At 35.9% G+C, this 22,170-nt stretch overlaps 2 protein-coding genes across 9 annotated transcripts in view; one reads left to right on the top strand and one right to left on the bottom strand.

The window, feature by feature from the left end:
• The window catches only part of LOC125801105 (NLR family CARD domain-containing protein 3-like), a 190,564-nt gene that overhangs the window by 38,088 nt on the left and 130,306 nt on the right, over positions 1–22,170 (bottom strand). Inside the window, exons 1-4 of one of the 3 annotated variants that reach the window (XM_049477110.1) lie at positions 3,799–3,883; positions 2,945–3,041; positions 1,991–2,098; positions 1,743–1,856 (exon numbers count right to left, since the gene is read on the bottom strand). In XM_049477110.1, the coding sequence (XP_049333067.1) occupies positions 1,743–1,856; positions 1,991–2,098; positions 2,945–2,994 (272 nt within the window). In that variant the 5' untranslated portion in view covers positions 2,995–3,041; positions 3,799–3,883. Of the gene's footprint in view, positions 1–1,742; positions 1,857–1,990; positions 2,099–2,944; positions 3,042–3,386; positions 3,764–3,798; positions 3,884–22,170 lie in introns of those variants that run through there. The other 2 variants (XM_049477109.1, XM_049477111.1) reach the window with 2 other exon arrangements.
• LOC125801111 (NACHT, LRR and PYD domains-containing protein 12-like) overlaps positions 13,004–22,170 on the top strand; it is a 49,026-nt gene continuing 39,859 nt past the window's right edge. The window contains exon 1 of one of the 6 annotated variants that reach the window (XM_049477165.1): positions 13,004–13,044. The gene's annotated coding sequence lies outside the window, so the exon portion shown is untranslated. Of the gene's footprint in view, positions 13,045–13,355; positions 13,439–13,789; positions 13,855–14,299; positions 14,637–21,474; positions 21,637–22,170 lie in introns of those variants that run through there. The other 5 variants (XM_049477167.1, XM_049477168.1, XM_049477166.1 and 2 more) reach the window with 5 other exon arrangements.

Below are 22,170 nucleotides of genomic sequence, written 5' to 3'. Positions count from 1 at the left end.
AAAATCCACACTGTAATCCACATTAATAAATCCTGTCGCACTGAGCAGCACATTTCTCTCTAGAATCTCTTGATAATCTTGAGATTTCATTGTACCCTGAATAGATTCAATATACCCTGTACCAGATGCAGCAAAGCAGCTCCAGAACATAACAGAGCCTCCACCATGTTTCACAGTAGGGACAGTGTTCTTTTCTTCATATGCTTCATTTTTCTGTCTGTAAACATAGAGCTGATGTGCCTTGGCATAACGTTCCAGAAGCTTTGTGGCTTCTCAACATGTAGTTTGGCAGATTCCAGTCTGGCTTTTCAATGTTTTGTTTTCAACAATAGTGTCCTCCTTGGTTGTTTCCCATTAAGTTCACTTTGGCCCAAACAGTGATGGTGTGATCTGACACTGATGCTCCTCGAGCTTAATGTTCACCTTTAATCTCTTTAGAAGTTTTTCTGGGCTCTTTTGTTACCTTTCGTTTTATCCGTCTCTTTGATTTGTCATCAGTTTTCCTCCTGTGGCCACGGCCAGGGAGGTTAGCTACAGTCCTGTGGATGTTAAATTTCTGAATAATATGTGAACTGTAGTCACAGGAAATGCTGCTTAAAAATGGTTTTATAACCTTTAACTTTAACATGCTTTTAGTTTAATTTAATTTTCTCCTGAAACAACTCTTTCCTTCACTTCCTCTGGTCCATGTTGATTGTGGTACACACCACTTCACCAAACAGCACAGTGACTACCTGTAGCCCTATATATATATATATATATGTAGACACCTGTGATTCTAATTAAGCTTGATTTAACATGTTCCTTTGGTCACATTATTTTCAGAGGTACCATCATTTTTGTCCAGGCCTGTTTAATGAGTTTACTTTTTTTAAACATTTCTGTTGAAGCACAGTTCAAAATCAATATCAGATTTTCATTTATTTATTTTCATAGAATTTTTATTTATTATACTTTTGTCACATTCAAGTTATTTCTGTGACCATTGTGGGTTTTTCTTTCACGCTTCATTTTCCTCCAAATCTCTCTCCCCCTCCACACACACCCACACACACACACAGCTGAAGGCAAGTGTCCTCTTTTCATTCTGTTGAAGGTGGAACATGGAGCTACTCTAGAGTTTATTTCCTCCATTAAAGCTCTCAGTTAAAATCAGTTACTCAGCACATTAAAATAATCTCATTTATACTGACATTAGAAATACAGCAAAAAATAATCTAGTCAGCCAGACACAACACACTGCACAATGATTGTTGTTCCCCTTCACAGAATATTGTTGTGATTAATACAATTAATGTTTTTATTTGATTGATATAACTTATATAAATATAATTTAGTTTTGTCAATCTAACACTGATGCTTTTATTCAAGAATATCTGGTAGGTCACATGGTGCACTGCTCAGTGTAAAGTTTAAATATTAAATATATTGTTTCCATTAATATATTCATCAAGCAAATCTTGTTATCATTTATGAAGTGCAGTTTATTACAATATAATACTTTTCTAAACATGTTTTAGAATAATGCAAAATACAGTTTTTTTTATCTAACAAAATTACAAAAAAGATTTAGATATTGTTTTCTATCAGTATCACAAAATGATCACCCCTAATATAGATATAAGTGTAATTATCCTCCTGTAACGATCATTACATACAGAAAAACCTGTGTGTGTGTGGTATGCTTTAAAAAGGTAAATTATAGTAAAAAATCAGTAAAAGGGTTTTGATGTTTCACTCACTGTGGGTCAGAGGTCATATCTTCACTGCTGAAATGAGGAGGCTGATTGATGGACGCGTCACTCTTCATAGAAACACAGCTGGGTTCTGGAGAAGCTTCTCTCTGGGTTTCAGTTCTGTTAACATTAAACACAGTGAAACTCCAGCATTTACACAGTGAAACTCCAGCACACAGCACATCTTTAATAAAGATCAGGAACTGAAGAGCTTCACTCTCAGAACAGAACAGTAGTTTAGTGCAGTGATGTACCGAGACCCAGAGCTTCCTCCTCCACTGCTGAACTCTGGAGGTTCCACCTTGGACCAATCACTCTTCATAGACACTCCACTGGGGGCTGGAGATGCTGCTCTCTTCTCCCTGTAAACAGATCTTCATGATGATCCATGACGAGAGTAATGTGTGGAGTAATGTGATGTCACAATGTCATCATCTGATTAGATCATATTTACTATATGTATTTTATAGATCTGTGACTAGTTAATAACATATTCGTAAGAGCTACACAATTATACTGTATTATAAACTAAAAGGTATATTTTTTATACTGAACTCTAACAGAGATACAGATCAGAACAGAATAGAACAAGTCTTTCTGTGAGAAGCTTCATTCCACAGCTTTAATAACAAACCCAATCACTTCCATCTGATCTATATAAATGCAGAACATCAGGATTCCTCCTTTCTAATGCTAATGTAAACCCAGACAGCGTGTGGTAAAATCCGAGACGGATCCTCACAATGGATCTGGTTCAGAGTTCACTTTCACTACAGACAAATCTGATCCAGATTTTGAGCAAATAGTCACATTTGTGTTCAAACATATGGACCATATTTTGAACTGTGCAACCACCCCATACCGTAGCAACCACCTAGCAACAGCATAATATCACTACAGCAACCACCTAATACTGTTACTGTGCCAGAAGGAAACATATTATTAATATTAACTATTAGATATTAAAGGCAGATATGTACTTTAAATACAGATTAGAAACACATTCTACTATAAGAATAACTGTCTGGTTTGTTAAGTGTTTCTCTGTGTTTAAATACAGCACAGGGTTCTGACTCTGGTCCAGGAGAAACTCTGTTCTCAATATTTTAAAACTGTAAAATATGCAGATCACAGGTCCAGGATTAGAGCTGAAAGCATTAAAATACAAAACTACTTTACATATTAAACCCATCACTTAATTTACTCACTTTAGGACAGGAGGTCCTCCTCCACTGCTGGAGTTCTGAAGATCCATCATTTACTCTTCTTCATTCACACACAGCTGAACACTGCCGACACCGACCCCTGAGAACAGATCAGCCGTTACAATAAAACCTTTATTCTTACAATAATGACATTATCATCAGAACTGCATTAAACAATACCTGATAAACTAACAAAAAAAACAAACAGAGAACGATACATAACAGTGTGATTTACCCTCATTACACATTATTCTACACATTACAGAAACATTTACTGTTATTATAATGATTATAATTTAATTATTATTAGTAATATTACTGCATTACACAACATTATAAATATACACACTTATATCATTAATAATAATATTAATGTTATGTTACTGAATCAGAATAGAGAGATTATTTAAGTATAATATAAAACAGCAGGATTAAAAACACTAACACTCCACGTGATCTTGAGCTCCGTTGCTCCCCCTGCTGGTTGAACTGCGCTACTGCATATAAACACGCCCTTATAGCAGCTCCGTGTTTTTATCTCCCCAACAGATCAAAGTCCACATTAAGCAGTAATGCGCTTTAAACAGCATAAACTACACTGTGATCAATAAATATCAATCTATATCTGCGCATTTCTCTTCAGTTTACAGCATTATTGATCTGTTACAGCTGATTGTTCTCCAGCCGGTCTGATCTAGACCAGGTCCAGGTCTGATCCAGGCCCGGTTCAGATCTCCATGCTGATCCTGGTTCTTCCAGTGGAATCGGACACTGAGCTGAGCTTAAAGAACCAGTTCTGGATCTGAGGAACCTTTAGAACCGGTTCTGTTCTACACTCTCTTCAGTTCTGAACTTACCGAGTGAATCCGGACTTCTGTCCTCTTCTAATGGAGGAGACTGGACTTTCTCCTTCACCTGCGTCTCACCTGTCTCCTATCAGAGCAAATAGGCGCGGGGGGGAGGGGTCAGTTATTCCCTATTGTCAGACAATCATACAATCATATCACATATGAGTGGAATGTTTGAATATTCATGAGCCTTAATTTTCTCCCACACAGCTGTAAAACCCCCAGTTTTCAGATCGGTGTTCTGCCGAGTTCTGCTACCCGTCCAAAAGTGCTCCTCCCCACCACTGCGCATGCTCTGACCCACATTCATGACTTTTTCATGATGATTCTGTTTTCCATGACTGCATTAATCACCCTGAGCTCACTCTCCTTATTTGCTTAAGGTTTTCATACAAGTAAATCTCAGTTAAACAAATAATACATAATAATAATAAACAATTTAAAAACAAACAAAAGAAAAACTGTTTCTAATCACCTCTTTTTACCTTAACTTCACAAAGATACAGTGATTTTAGTCTATTCAGTTATACTACCTACACTCCTGCCAAGAGAATGTTCTAATATGGTGATTTTTTTGTATTATTACCTTTAAATATACACTAGGGTAGCACAGTTCGGCAAGGTAGCACAATTCAACAGAATGCCTGCTGCTCTGTAAATATCACTGCAGTGTAAAATTCACTGCTTCAACAGAAGAAGAAGAAGAAGAAGAAGAAGAAGAAGAAGAAGAAGAGCAGTATAACTGATCTCCTCTGAGCTGATCTGAACAGGGTTTGAAAATTTAACTTACTGTATTTATGGAGGCTCATCATCATTTACTGTTCATTACACAGTCTCAGTGAACAGCTCTCATTTACATATAAATACACCTTATTTATGTATCATTGTTTATGTTATAATTATTATAATTATAAATGCAGTTATTTTAGCTAACACTTTCACTATTCAATTAAAAAGAGTAATAAAACAGTAATATTGATTGGAATATCAGTGTGTATCTGAGGACCTGTATAAACCGTATTCAGAATAATGATCCTTATTTATTTATTCCCAAAACTTCTGTTCTGTTTAAACCCAGCAGCACTAAATCATTTTATTTACCACTTAAATACAAATTCAGACGCATTAAACAGCTAAACAATGTCTTCTTTATTATATCTGAACTGTTGTGTTAATCCTCCAGCCTGATGCTTCATTTACACTATCTAGCACTGAGGCTTGTGAAGCAGTTTTGTGTTAAATCCACCCTGTTCACTCTGTAACACAAGCACCCGTCCACCTGACCCTCTATTTCTGTATGCATATATTAGTGTGATCTGATTCAACATGCCATCATACTAATAATGCACTCTGTGTATTGAATATTGGAGTAAAATAAATGATATTGGGTAGATATAATCTGCTTCTGATAGATATTGTATTTGGACCAATGATAAATATTTTTAACAGGACAATTTTAAAATCATAATAAAAGTATCTCTTGTAACTGTTCAAACATTAAGAAAGTTGTGTACACATACATTCATATATAAATTTAAATTAAGTGATCATCCAGACAAATTCTCATTGACCTTACAAAAGATCATGTGTAATTAATATTAAAATGAATTAATTTTCCTAAACAAGTTCTTAGCTGGGTAACATATATATACATTTCCAATTAATTTATTTATAATAGTAACTGCTATTATAAAATATACTATATTGTGCATGATATTCACATTATATTTTAACACTTAAAAGAAGAATTTAAGTAAATGTATATATACATAGATATATAAGTAAAGCTCTTCTTGTTAGAAGAAAGGAGCACTGCCTCCATCTAGTGTCATTAAGATGTTCTGCATGTTATATAAATAATCTCTGGTGTGTTTGTGCTTCTAATAATGATATAAAACATTATGTGTTAAAGAACAGATTCTTCTATAAAATCTCTGCAGGCCCTATTTACTATAATAAGAACAGAAACATTCACCAAGACTGGCCGATTGGCTACATTTGGGGGTTTTATATAAATTAAACTCTCAAATAAATTCAAATTTCAAACATTGTGATTCCACAATTTAACAACAGTAACATTAAAAAATATCAAATATCAAAATATTAGATGACTTGCTGTAGATGGGGAATTCCTTCCTGATATTAAATGCAGGTATCTGGAAGACTAAAACTAATATTGATCTATTCAATAACGTATAAAGACTTTAAATAAATTACATCCATTATACAGCACAAGATAAAATTCAGAATTATAATTATCTTTATCCATTTGAAGCAAATTATATAAAAGGAATCATGTAATAGCCTGAAAGACAGAACTGTATAGCTAATTATAATAAAAATATCCGTTTTTTTATTTCTGACAGAGAGAGACTGTAGAGAAAATAATATATGAATTATAAGAAACAGTGAAGGTGTAAGTAATGTTAAAAAAAACTACATTTAAGTTTAAGAACTGTGTAAATAAACGTTAAATCAGTTAGCTAGTGAACGCTAACAACCAATTCAACTGGGATCCTAAACTGAGGTAAAATCTGAGGATAATTTACTCTTACTGAGGCAAATTAGCTTAAAACAGTAATTTGAAGAATTGTTAGAATGGTGGCAATTAGTTTCTCCAAACCATTTAAAAACCTTTTTTGTCACAGAAAACAGAAAATAAATGCTCTTTCTCCTCAGAAACTTTGGACAAGAAGGTAGGAAGCTAGCTAATTTAGCTTTTTTCCTAACTGACCAAAAATCAGCCTTTAATTATACTATTTTAATCTGAATTTGTTTAATCTCATAAATATATCCATAAATTATTCGTGCTTTTCTCAGTTTATTAAACAGTATAAGAGAAACAGAGCTAATTCACTGCTAACTCTGTTAGCTGCTAACAGGCTAATGTTGACAGGAATCTGAATCAAAGCCTCATAAAGAGCACGGGAGAGCAGCGCTAATATAAACTACTGCTTTAAAATAACACAAATAATACGACCTACAGAGATTTTATAGAAGGATCTGTTCTTTAGAACATAATGTTTTATATCATTATTAGAAGCACAAACACACCAGAGATTATTTATATAAAAGGCAGAACATTTTAATGATATTAGATGGAGGCAGCGCTCCTTTCCTCCAATCAAGAAGAATTAAACACAGCTTATTTTACCGGATAATTAATACAGTTTTTCATCCTGTAATATGGTTATGGAAGTGGAAGTGGTGGTGTAATTTTAGACTCACCAGTAGGGGAAAGTAGTGCTTGGTTCTTTGGAGAAGGGTCTGTCTGCAGAGCCGCGGATTTAATCCAGCAGATTCACGCCAGCAGGTTCAGGTCAGTGGCATTCTGCGCATGCGTTGATACTTGCTTTAGGTTTTCTTAGCGTTGGTTATACTGGAAAAAAAAGTTAAACAGCACAAATATGTTCTCTATACAAAACCTAGAATGTATTTTGTTTGATTACTGTGGAATGTTTATTATCTCAATGATCTGAATTTAAATAAGCTCAGTTTATTTCAGGCCAGGCTCAAAAATTGAGCTCAATCAGTTATTAATTTAATCCCTGAAAATATTTTATTTCCAAAGATTACTGAACATGTTTATCTCTGTAAAACCCTGGAGGAGTTCTTTCAATCTATTAGTGTTCCAACACTACAAAGCTGTACAGCTCAGTACATCAGAGTCAAATTAGCTCAATTTATTGCAGGGTCTGAAACTGAGCTCAATCAGTCATTATGTTACTCCCTGACAAAGCTTTTATTTCCAATCATAACTGCATTTGTAATGCCTGAGTTGTGTTCCTAATTATACATAAAACTCAATTAAATTTCACATGGTTACAGTGGTATAAGAAAGGCTGGGCACCCCTGATAATTTCTAAAATTTTACTTTATAAATTATTGGTTGTATAGACAAGTTTCAGTTAAATGTATTATATTCATAGTTTTTGCCCTATAGAAGTAGTGACATCAGAAATGTTCAGTGTCTATAAATGTATAGCTAAATAAATAAGAAGTAAGTAAAGCTGAGATAGCTTAAGGAATTTTGTTAATGAGCTTTTGGGGAGAAAGTCAGGTTTGATGGGGAGAGTGAAGGAAATGCATTTTGTGCTGTGTACAGCTTACAGTGTGAGCTGTTCCACCAAACAGACACTAGAGTGTAGTATGGGAGCATCAGGATCCAGTGTTGCGTTTGTCTGCTCTCTCTGGCAGCTCCTTCCCAGTGTGAAGCCCCGCCCTTCAACCTGAACTAAAATGATGTCCCTGCATGGAGCACCCTCTACTGCTCTGATAGGGTATTTACTTTTAGCATTTTTCATGACTTTATACAATTGTCACTTTACAGGCCAAAGTTATATAATACTATATACCTATGTGTTTTTAATTTGTTTTCCTAAGTGTAATGCTTTAGAAAATGTGCATGTTAAAGGATTTTTTTGTAAATATTACTTTTAGTTTGAATACTGTAGTGAATAATAGTTTAGATACAATAATTTCAGTGCCACTTTTTATGGGTAAAAGATGTTTTTTTTAGTCCTGTCATCTTTTGCCCTTCAGGGGTGACAATAGGTGGATGTGAATCATTACATAATATTTAATAAGCATATATTTTATAAATTAACTAAAATAAAAAGCAACTAATTCAAACTGACAGTGACTGACAGTGGTTCTAACCAATCAAAGCTTTTTAAAATGGCTTCTGCCCCTCTGTGTCTGCGTGGCCCTTCAGCTGGTTTTGAGAAGGGTGTAGTAATATATATATATATATATATATATATATATATATATATATATATATATATATATATATAAAACAGTGGCTGTGAAAAAAACTCAATCAGAGCTGGAGGAAGAAACACTGTAAGGAACCAGGATTCAAATATAAAAGGACTAACATTTTAATATTATTCATTTGTGTGAAACCAAAGTAATTATTATGTTGTATTTTTGTATGTTTAATTATTGTATTTAAGTATAAAGAAAGTTACTTTAGATACCAGGTTTTTGTGAAACTAGGAATGTTGCATATGAAATGTTATTTATATTTATTACATTGTTACTTTGTGATGCAAATCTTTATTATGTTACACATTTTCAGGATGTTTTTGGAACATTATATGTGAAAAGTTATAGTTAATCTTTTCAGGAATACTTTAAAAATATTGCTGAATAATAATACAGATTTTTCTGATAACTGCCCACTAGATGGAGACTGCTGTGTTGTTTTGTGTTCATATGAAGACACACCTGAAAACATTCTAAAATCTGACTAAACGATCTAAAAACCAGTCTAACCAGTTAATGTGATACACACCTCAGAAATACCTTCAGTTTATAAAGAGACGCTGCGTTACGACACAGACGACTGATTTTACTGCAGAATTCAGAAATATAAAGGTAGGATTAATATTTTGATTAACTTTAAATGATCTAATTCTTATAAAAATATGTTTCTTCTCACACAGTGAGTTTGATCCTGCAGTCTTGTTGAAGTTTGTAGATGGAATTTTACTATGTTGTAAAAGAATCCCTGTGTGAAACAATAATGCCTCTGTTTTGGGTGAAGCTGATGTTTAGCTTTTTATTAGACAGATTTTTATTAATCTCATTATTTCCATTAAACCTTAAAATAAGGAAGTGGTTTGTCGGTTTATGTGGAAATGCTTTTTTGTTTCTTTGTTTGGTTAAAACAGTTCAGTGTCTAAAATTTAAATAGTCAAATACAGTCATGGCTAAAAGTGTTGGCACCCCTGAAATGATTTCTTTTGAGAGTATTGTAAATAGACACACAAAAAAAACAGAAAAACACCATGTAAAATATATATAACATTTCAAACAATATTCCAAAATCAGACCAAACTAAATTATTGGCACCCTCAAAATAATATTTGGTTGCACACCGTTTGAAAAAAAAAACACTGAAATCAGTTGTTTCCTGTAACCATTAAGGAGCTTCTTCCACCTCTCAGCTGGAACTCTGGACTCTTTTTCTGTAATCTGCTCCAGATCTCTCGTATCTGAAGGGTTTCTTCTCCCAACAGCAGTTTTAAGATCAGGTTTAAGATCTCTTCACCGGAGTTCAGTATGATTTGGGTCTGGACTCAATGCTGGAAACTTCAGAACTCTCCAGCTCTTTGTTTTGATCCATCTCTGGGTGCTTTTTGAAGTATTTTTGGGGTCATTGTCCCCTGTTTTCTGGGGGTTTATATGATATGTGGATTATGGCTGTAGTTCAGTGGAGTCTTTAGTGATTGATCTCAGAAAACTGGAATGCAGCTCAATGCTAGTGATTAGCCGGATCAGCAGTGAAGGTTGGAGGGTGGAAGCTGTTTTCAGAGCTGAGTTAGCGGCTGATGCTTGATAACAGATGGACGGCACTGTGCTGGTTAGATTATTGTATTTTATATATTTATATATATATATGAATATTATTAGTAGGTTCTGGGGTTTGATATGTGTAATGTATGGGGGATTTTAGGTTTACCTGAGGCTGAATAGTGTAATAAGGTCTCTGGGTGTAAGATGGATCATAAAGTGGGGAGGATCTAAAAATTGGATGCAACACAAACAATTTATTTACACAACATGGAAAGTCAAACTAAAAAATCTTTACACACCGGACTCAGACTCACTTTGGAGAAAATGTAAAAACTGTAAACCCGGAAAAGTTGATTGAACTTAAAGAGTTTGAGGCAAGTGATTGCCTACATTTTTTAAGTAATGCATACTACAGAAAATCTATTCATTTAGGTAAGTTCAATCTAAATTCCTGTAAGAAACCTTTTGAGTTTAATTAATTTAAATCTAAAATAGTTATACTTAAAATATGCTGTAGTGTAAACTGTTCTACCCGGTTATTTCAACTCAACTTTTTAAGTTTTGGTTTTTTTTACTTACATTTGTTGTGGAAGCTTAAAAAAACATATCAGGATCAATAAAGAAAATGTATATGTATTTTCCTCCTTTTTATTTAAAATATTTAAAATTAGAAACAAGACAGTACTTTTAAGGAACCTACAACCTAGTCTTAACTCTGGCCAATTAAAAAAAAGTAAGTAAGTAAGAAATGTTGTTCAGAATTATTTTTTTCAACTTAATACATTCTCAACATGTTCTGTGGTAGCAATTATTGAATTAAACAAACAAAAAAAATAACATTAATCTAGGTATTTTGCAAAATACAATACATGCGATTTTTGGTAAAAACACACATTTAAAAATACAAACCACAAAGTGTAACAGCAGAACATTAACACTGTTAGCTAGTTAGTCTAGTTTGGATACTATCACGCTCAGAGTTATTCTCAAAAGCTGTTTACACAATGATATAACACAAAAATCCACAAAAAATACATTGCATTTTCTAACTTAAGATAAGCCTCAACTGCAAAAAAGAAAAACGAAGAAAAATCTTCTTACAAATTCCTAAATGTAGAAAGAGCTGAAGGCAGAAAATGGTGTCTTGGTTAATGGAGTCAACTGTAGGATGTCTGTACATCTTTCCAGAAGAACAGAAAATAATAAAATAATAAAAATAAAATACAGAAAAAAATAAATCATGTTGTTTGAAAGTAAAAGATTTTCTAGCACCTTCCACAGAACAAGCCCAATGAGAATCTGCAGGGGCGTGGTCTGAACTAAAGTAATAAAAAGTTTCTTCAACTTTAAAAATACTAATGTTCTCAGTGATTCTCTCAAAATAGGAGACCAAACTAAAAGTGTTTAAGTAATGCAAAAAAAAAGTTTTTTAAAGTAATCTTTATTCAAACTGTTCACACAGAAATAAATGATGGGTTATCAGGGTAAGAACAGCCACATATAAAGCAGAAGCCCCGCCCCCAAAGACTCCATTCTTTCTGGCAGGGTAAATTATAACAACAAACCCACAGTTCTGTATTACTGTTTAAACTAGGTTACTTCAAACAGCCGTTACCCATAAGTATTATTATATTACTGATCATGTTCTATAATTTATACATGTCCATTTTTTTCTGTTCTTCAGGTTCCCCTGAGAAAAGTGAGCCCCTTTCCCTCCCAATGGGTTAAAACAACCCCTGAACTGGAGCGATTTGGGTCCCAGCTTTATTAAAGACAGGAACAGGAGGTCTGTACACACACTCACCCTCACACTCACACCACTACACTCACTCTCACAACTACTCTCACACTCACAACTACACTCACAACTACACTCACACCACTACACTCACCCTCACAACTACACTCACACTCACAACTACACTCACAACTACACTCTCACAACTACACTCACAACTACACTCACACTCACAACTACACTCACACTCACAACTACACTCACACTCAACTACACTCACACTCACAACTACACTCACACTCACAACTACACTCACACTCACAACTACACTCACAATCACAACTACACTCACACTCACAACTACACTCACAACTACACTCACAACTACACTCACACTCACAACTACACTCACAACTACACTCACAATCACAACTACACTCACACTCACAACTACACTCACAACTACACTCACACTCACAACTACACTCACACTCACAACTACACTCACACTCAACTACACTCACAACTACACTCACACTCACAACTACACTCACAACTACACACACACTCACAACTACACTCACACTCACAACTACACTCACAACTACACTCACACTACTACACTCACAACTACACTCACACTCACAACTACACTCACACTCACACAACTACACTCACACAACTACACTCACACAACTACACTCACACCACTACACTCACATAACTACACTCACACCACTACACTCACAACTACACTCACACCACCACACTCACCCTCACACTCACACAACTACACTCACACACCTACACTCACACCACTACACTCACACCACTACACTCACACCACTACACTCACATAACTACACTCACACCACTACACTCACACCACTACACTCACAACTACACTCACACAACTAAACTCACACAACTACACTCACACTCACTAATGACCCCAGCTTTATTAAAGACAGGAGCATGAATTCAGTACACACACCTCACACTCACACAACTACACTCACACTTGACTTTGTTCTGATGTGAGTAAAATGTGCTCCAACAGGTTTTTTCTTTCTGAAGAAAAGAAAAATACAAACAGTTCCTCATTCTCAGCCCTGCTGACAGATTTAAAAAAAAGGACAAAAGAAAAAGAAAGTAAAATCCAGCTGGTAGGTGTAATAGAAAGACAGTAGCTTTATTAAAGACAGAAACAGGAGGTCTGTACACACACTCACCCTCACACTCACAACTACACTCACACTCACAACTACACTCACAACTACACTCACACTCACAACTACACTCACACTCAACTACACTCACAACTACACTCACAACTACACTCACACTCACAACTACACTCACAACTACACACACACTCACAACTACACTCACACTCACAACTACACTCACACTACTACACTCACAACTACACTCACACTCACAACTACACTCACACAACTACACTCACACAACTACACTCACATAACTACACTCACATAACTACACTCACACCACTACACTCACACCACTACACTCACAACTACATACACACAACTACACACACACACTCACCAATGACCCCAGCTTTATTAAAGACAGGAACAAGAGGTCTGTACACACACTCACACTCACACCACTACACTCACACTCACAACTACACTCACACTCACAACTACACTCACAACTACACTCACAACTACACACACAACTACACTCACAACTACACACACACTCACAACTACACTCACACTCACAACTACACTCACACTACTACACTCACAACTACACTCACACTCACAACTACACTCACACTCACAACTACACTCACACTCACACAACTACACTCACAACTACACTCACAACTACACTCACAACTACACTCACACAACTACACTCACACCACTACACTCACACAACTACACTCACACCACTACACTCACACCACTACACTCACAACTACATACACACAACTACACACACACACTCACCAATGACCCCAGCTTTATTAAAGACAGGAACAAGAGGTCTGTACACACACTCACACCACTACACTCACACTCACAACTACACTCACACTCACAACTACACTCACACCACTACACTCACACTCACAACTACACTCACACCACTACACACACACTCACACCACTACACTCACAACTACACACTCACAACTACACTCACACTCACAACTACACTTACACTCACACCACTACACTCACACCACTACACTCACACAACTCCACTCACACCACTACACTCACATAACTACACTCACATAACTACACTCACACCACTACACTCACACCACTACACTCACATAACTACACTCACATAACTACACTCACATAACTACACTCACACCACTACACTCACAACTACACTCACACACCTACACTCACATAACTACACTCACACCACTACACTCACACCACTACACTCACATAACTACACTCACATAACTACACTCACATAACTACACTCACACCACTACACTCACAACTACACTCACACAACTAAACTCACACAACTACACACACACTTACACCACTACACTTACACTCACACAACTACACTCACACTCACTAATGACCCCAGCTTTATTAAAGACAGGAACATGAGTTCAGTACACACATGCACACTCACACAACTACATTCACAGTTGACTTTGTTCTGATGTGAGTAAAATGTGCTCCAACAGGTTTTTTCTTTCTGAAGAAAAGAAAAATACAGACAGTTCCTCATTCTCAGCCCTGCTGACAGATTTCTAAAAAAAACAGAAGAAAAAGAAAGTAAATTCCAGCTGGTAGGTGTAATAGAAAGGGGAATTCACACCTGTAAAAGAAGTGATTTCACTTTATTAAAAGCCGTGAGCTGTATCTCTTCACAGTTCTGGTTTTAGCTTCATGTATCTGAGCAGTAGATAGATCCGTGGACGTGAGGGCCAGTAGAGTTAGGATCCAAGCTCTTCTGTGCAGTGTACAAGTGATCCATCCATTATCCAGTAAGAGTTCTGCAGCTGTAAAAGCAGACAGTAGTAGATTCCACTTCTATGATAAATGGAAGTTTGAAATGTTGTTTACAGATATGGATCTGGAGCTAGTCGTAGCCTTTTCTCTCTCAGTGTTAATATATCAGAAGTAAGCATAATAAATACATAAATATCCCTAATTCTCCTAGGAACCTTAAATGACAGAGGGGAGAGCTCGTCAAGTGCATATAGAGTTAAATAAATCTATGTGTACATCTCCAATGAACTTAATTTATTCAGTATTACTGCACTGCCTCATATCCACGGCTGCTTACTTTTACACTTTTGTATAGTTTTTGAATTTATATATTCATGTATACATTCTTCTTTCAGCATTTTTTAAATTTATTTATATCTAATAAGGTATTGTCAATATTTCAAATCTCAGTTTAGAACCTCTATAGTCTTATATTTCTTACTGTGCTTTCTTACGGTACCTCCCCTATTATTGCTGTTTGTTTCTACTGTGTTGTGTAACTGCTACCGGCTGCTAAATTTCCTTCGGGATCAATAAAAGTATCCATCCATCAGTTCAGAATTTGAGAAGATATAAAAGTCAGACTGCAGAAATGATCAGAGGGAAGATTCTGTAAATCAGAGTCTGTATATTTTATCAGGAGTCAGGAATCTGGATGTTCAGAGTTGACTTGAGTTTATTTACACAGAAATGACTAAGAACAGCTGAGTAGATGAGAACCAGTCTGTCAGGTTCAGGAGGCTTGAAGTTTAGAATGAGACTGTTCCTGTTCCTTCTCTCAGTCTGATTTACTGTGGTGTTTAGGTTGTGTTAAAGTACTCAAGTCCGGTCTCGAGACCAAAGACCTTGTTTGGAATCTTGTCTCGGTCTCGGGGTGAGGTGGACTCGAAGATTGTGGACGAGACCGGCCGAGTCGGAGTCCTCTGTATGAGGTGCAGCTCTGATAGGACAGAGAACACTCAGATATATATGTGTGTATGTGTGTGTGTGAAGTTGTGTGTGTCTGAGTGCAGGCAGTGAGACGGGAGGGGGAGGGGTGACACCCTCAGATCAGACAGCAGTCAGGAGCTAAACATCAAAATCTTCATACAAAACAACTAACTTAACTTTTATCATCTTAAAAAAATAATATACACCTGCAACAATTACAAAATACAGTTTAAACCCCATTTAAAAAACGTCTTATACATATTAACTAGCTTACTCACCCAAGATGAAGAAAAGCTATTTTTCACTGGAGTATTTAAATTCTGAACTTCCCCATCGAATTTTAATCCATTAGGGTTAAGAAATAAAAATAATATACAGCTTTCCATTTAGCCACAGATTAAAATCCATTTTTAATCAGCATGCCTTGTTTTTCAGGGATTAGTCACAGAGCGTGAGGACTTTTATGCTAAAAAGTGCTCAGAAATGTATGCATCATCAAAGAAACTGCGTGTGAAATCTAAACGGGCCCTCCACTTTGATTGACATCCATATCGTCCAGTATAATTACACACACACACAAAATAGGCGCTTGCAAAAACGTCTCTCTCGACTGCTGGCAGTAAAATGACGTATTTTCACATATTCACTGTGTTTTGAAAGCATGGTGCTGCACACGGTGCGTTCACTAGGAACTGCAGCTGCTGCTGTAAACAAACTTTTACACTTATCAGAAGATTAGCAGGAGCTGCTTGAGTGATTCTGTTTAGGAATTGTACATTAACTCTTCAGTGGAACATGCTCTTTTTTTACTGGCTCACTGGAGTTATACTCTTGTGAATAAAGAAGAAACATTCCTGACCTTAGCGACAAGCTAACTACAATACTAATGTTACCAGGGAGAGAACTAAAGCTAATAATGAGCTAGCTAATCTTAGTGATGAGCTAGCTAAAATACTAATGTTACCAGGGAGATAACTAAAGCTAGTTACAAGCTAGCTAACCTTAATAAAGAGCTAGCTAAAATACTAATGTTACTGGGGAGATAACTAAAGCTAGTTACAAGCTACAGCTAATAATGAGCTAGCTAATCTTAGTGATGAGATAGCTAAAATACTAATGTTACCAGGGAGAGAAGTAAAGCATGAGATAGTTAACCTTAACGACAAGCTAGCTAACCTTAGCGATGAGCTGTTTGAGGGCAAATTGCGATCGTTTTATTTTACATTTTATAATGAAAATGAATAGAATTTTATTCAGCTGACTTTTTGTGGTGACTTCTGATTATGTTTTAGAAGAGACACAGATTAGCGTAATTTTGATGAACAGAGAAGGTATCTTAATGTTTTTATTTTTTTAATCTTAATCTGGTCTCAGTCTTGACTCAAACTCAAAAATCTTAGTCTTGACTCGGACTCAGCTCTAGCGGTCTTGACTACATTAGTTGTACCAGAGGATCAGGTACTTTATTTGAGCCGATTGATTCTTTAAAATCAGGGAGTGCTAATTCTCCTTTGTCCTTACTTCGTTGCAATGTTGTAGATCAGACTCTAGATTTCTTTCCATTTCAAACAAATCAGGATATTTGTCTGTCCCACTCCCTCCACTGACTCACAGGGATTTCTACTAGTGTATCTTAGAAAAGAAATAACAGCCTGGGTAAAATATTCATTTTACGGCTTTCAGTGTGAGAGCTCATGTCTAAAGGGATTATGAACTACCTTGACAAGTATTTTTTCCCCTTTTTAATCTCCTCAACACCCTGTCCCTTTTTATAGGGCTAATAAACCCATTTACATTAAAAGCAACTGCTTTTACATCATAAGGCATATCTGCCTCCAGTAACAATGTAACAGTATAAATTCTACCCTGGCTGCTTAACTGTTACGGCCTGAAAAGCCAAACCAGTAACATATGCTAAGACGACACCCGCTCACGCATTTTTAGCCCAGACCAAAGATGATACCAACCACAGAGATACAAGCCAAAATGATTTATTTATAATAATCAGTAGCATTTACGTCAGGGATAAGAAATGCCTAAAATAACAAACAAACAAAACTAACTTAGAAATTTAGAGCTAACTTACCTAACAAAAAAAAAGGAAATAAAAATACATAAATCTTCCCTCCCTCCCTAACTAACAAAACACAGGAGAAAAGAAACCCCCTCCCAAAGAAACAGGCCTTATCCCCTACAGTGCTACCTTGGCTTTTAGTATTATTTGAAGTGTATTTACAGAAGTATTATAACAAAGTTAAATAACATGTTTTAGTTATCTAAACAGCTCCGTTTTTACTCACAACAGCACAAACAATAAGAATAGTAAGACAGGTGGTTTGGTCTGGGCGGCGTGGTGGTTGAATGGGTCGGGTGTCGCACTGCACTCCACATCGGCCAGCGCTTTATTGTGACGCAGGACCAGGATCAATTAATCAGCTCCTCCCTCTCACAGGTAACCTGCAGGACTGATAGAAAGAGTGAAGGAGAGCGCAAGTGTGAGGTAGCTTGGAAAAGGGAAGGCAACAAAGAAAAATATAAACATCTCCCTCCGTAACATTAATCCAACACAAAAACATAAAATAAATTTCCTGAACAGAGGAAAATTTACAGTAATCCAACCAACACTTCCTCAGCGGAATCACACAGCCTATACTACAAACCAATACTATCTACCTGGTCATTATTAAATAATAAAGCCATCAAATAGCACAATAATTCAGAAAACAAAAATGGAATATCAGAAACAGGTGGATTTGTGGATTTATCATTAGAAATGAAATAAAAATATTTCCATTGGTTAGTGCTACATTTGTGCTGGTTTGTGCAGCAAAAAATAACGTTTGTGCTGTTATAATTATTGAGATATTAAACATTATATTTATTGTTTTTGTTATTGAAATATTTAACATAATAGGTCTTCCCTGTTATGTAACACAGCCCCTCATCTGTAGCCAAGTTGTACCAAAGTGGTCTCATTGGTTAGTGCTACATTTGTGCTGGTTTGTGCAGCAAAAATTAGTGTTTGTGCTGTTATTGTTATTGAGTTATTAGGAGAAAAATATTGAATAGCTGTGAAGCTGGCCCCTCATATAATCAGAAATGGAATAAAAATATTTCCATTGATTAGTGCAACGTTTGTGCTGGTTTGTGCAGCAAAAAATAGCATTTGTGCTGTTATAGTTATTGAGATATTAAACTTTATTTTTACTGTTATCATTATTGAGAAATTAAACTATTTAATGTTTTACCTTTTATGTAACATAGCCCATCATCTAAGGCCAGATTTCATGTGGTGTTGTTTTTCTAGTGATGTGTTTGTGCTATTAGAATAAATGTTTGTGCAATTTTAGTTATTGAGTTATTAGGTAAAAAATATGTAATGGGTGGCATTACCCAGCCCCCCAATAAAGCCAATTAATTAGTAGTTAATTTATGTAAAATATTTCTAATATATGTGTGTAATATAATTATATATAATATTTATATATAATAAAGCACAGAGAAATATCTTTAGGTGACATGACTGTTCATGGTAAAAACTGGTTTACCATGGTAAAAATTGCTCCTGCACATATGAAAGCATATATTTAACAGACTGCACTGTTAATGCCGTTTAACTGGGCTGAGTTCCTTTTTACGAGCACTAACAACACTGATGAATGAGGGGGGCTGGGTGATGTCTGTAAATAAATATTGTTTTCCCTGCAGCTGAATAACCAAAATACCTGAAACATTTATTTTACAGCACTGCTGAACGAGACCACTTTGGTGTGGTTTGGGCTTTATTGGGAGGCTGGGTAATGCCACCCATTAAATATTTTTTTATCTAATAACTCAATAACAATAACAGCACAAACACTAATTTTTGCTGCACAAACCAGCACAAACGTATCACTAACCAATGAGACCACTTTGGTGCAATTTAGCCACAGATGAGGGGCTGTGTTACATAACAGGCAATACATTAATTGTTTAATATCTCAATAACAGTAAATATAATGTTTAATATCTCAATAATGATAACAGCACAAACACTATTTTTTGCTGCACAAACGTAGCACTAACCAATGGAAATATTTTTATTCCATTTCTGATTATATGAGGGGCCAGCTTCACACCTATTCAATATTTTTTTCCTAATAAATCAATAACAATAACAGCACAAACACTAATATTTGCTGCACAAACCAGCACAAACGTAGCACTAACCAATGAGACCACTTTGGTGCGATTTGGCCACAAATGAGGGGCTGTGTTACATAACAGGTAAGAAAATTAAATGTTTAATATTTCAATAATGATAACAGCACAAACGTTATTTTTTGCTGCACAAACGTAGCACTAACCAACGAAATATTTTTATTTCATTTCTAATGATATGAGGGGCCAGCTTCATTAAGCACTGTGTGTAAATGGGAAATCTCTTAGCGCCAATCATGGAGCCGGTTCAGGGAGAAATCCCCACCTCTCAGGAGAAACAGCCAATCAGCTAGTGGAGAAGCCCCAACCCCCTCTCTGTGGAGGATTTTTTTTATTATTTAGCAGCGGGTGCAGTGAGCGGATTTTAAAACGTCTGCATATACGGCGATTTTTCTAACTGAAAGGTAACAGAGCTAACCATGTAAACTGTGATGAGATTGTTTCTGATAGCTGGTTAAAATTGTGTGTTTTTCACCAGATCCAGTTGATCAGCTAATAAACAATCATTTCTTGAGTTTACCTGTTAAAATTAGCCCCTTAGATTTGCTGATATAATATATCTGGTCCTTTAGTAAAAGCTTATGATACTAACAAACTAGGAGGGTTTTATATTAACTTATTAACTTCTGCCAAAAATCTCAATGAAACATAAGGTTACATTCTTTTACGTAAAAGACCGCCATCATAAGAAGTACTTTTAGTCACAAAAATAAAATAAAATAAAATAAAATAATAATAATAATAATAATAATAATCACATCTGTTATATTATTTTAAACATTAGGTGATAACTCAAATGTTTTTTTTTTCATATATGTATATAATTCAGAAATTGCATGCATGTTTTTTTTTCAGCAACAGTAAATGTAATGCGGAGTAACATGTTTAGGTTGTAAAATGATCTTTACTTCGATGTAACAAATAATAAACAGGACCAGATGGTTCATTTCTGATTAAAAGTAATTCCACAAATGTTGTTCTAAGTCACTTTAGGGTGGGCTATTATTCATATTAACAGATGTGTGTCCCCCAATATGAAACCCGCTCCTACGCCCCTGTCCTTAGTGTATATTTAAAGATAATAATATAAAACGAACCATATTAGAACATTCTCCTGGCTGGAGTGTAGGTAGGATAACTGAATAGCCTAAATCACTGTATTGGTGTGAAGTTAAGATAAAAGAGGTTATATAGTTTGTTTTTAAATTATTTTTATTATTTGTTTAATTGAGATATACTTTTATGTAACCCTTAAATAAATAATGACAGTGAGCTCAGGCTGTGTAATGCAGTCATGGAAAACACAATCATCATGAAAAACTCATGAAAATGTTATAAAATGTGGGTCAGAGCATGCGCAGTGCGGGGAGGAGCACTTTTGGACGGGTAGCAGAACTCGGCAGAACACCGGTCTGAAAACTGGGGTTTTTTACAGCTGTGTGGGAGAAAGTTCAGACTCATGAGTATTAAAACATTCCATTCAGCCCTGTGATATGATTGGCTGACAGTAGCCAAAAACGAACAATAGCTCCGCCCACCCAGCGCCTATTCGCTGTGAGAGTTAGGAGGCGGACCTTAGAGAGAGACAGGTGAGACTCAGGTGAAGGACAGAGTGAAAGTAAGTCGGGACTCCGCCATTAGAAGAGGACAGAAGCCCGGATTCACTCGGTAAGTTCAGAACTGAAGAGAATGTAGAACAGAACCGTGTAGCTTAAAGTCAGAACCGGTTCTAAAGGTTCCTCAGATCCAGAACCGGTTCTTTAAGCTCAGCTCAGTGTCCGATTCCACTGGAAGAACCAGGATCAGCATGGAGATCTGAACCGGGCCTGGATCAGACCTGGACCTGGTCTAGATCAGACCGGCTGGAGAACAATCAGCTGTAACAGATCAATAATGCTGTAAACTGAAGAGAAATGCGCAGTTATAGATTGATATTTATTGATCACAGTGTAGTTTATGCTGTTTAAAGCGCATTACTGCTTAATGTGGGCTTTGATCTGTTGGGGAGATAAAAACACGGAACTGCTATAAAGGCGTGTTTATATGCAGTAGCGCTGTTCAACCAGCAGGGGGAGCAACGGAGCTCAAGATCACGTGGTGTGTTAGTGTTTTTAATCCTGCTGTTTTATATTATACTTAAATAATCTCTCTATTCTGATTCAGTAACAATAATAATAATATCATTATTAATACTAGAACAGT

Source organism: Astyanax mexicanus, chromosome 4 (genome assembly GCF_023375975.1).
Source record: "Astyanax mexicanus isolate ESR-SI-001 chromosome 4, AstMex3_surface, whole genome shotgun sequence".
Classification (NCBI taxonomy): domain Eukaryota; kingdom Metazoa; phylum Chordata; class Actinopteri; order Characiformes; family Acestrorhamphidae; genus Astyanax; species Astyanax mexicanus.
The sequence above is the reverse complement of the archived record's forward strand: the minus strand, read 5'-3'. Positions and strand labels throughout refer to the sequence as shown.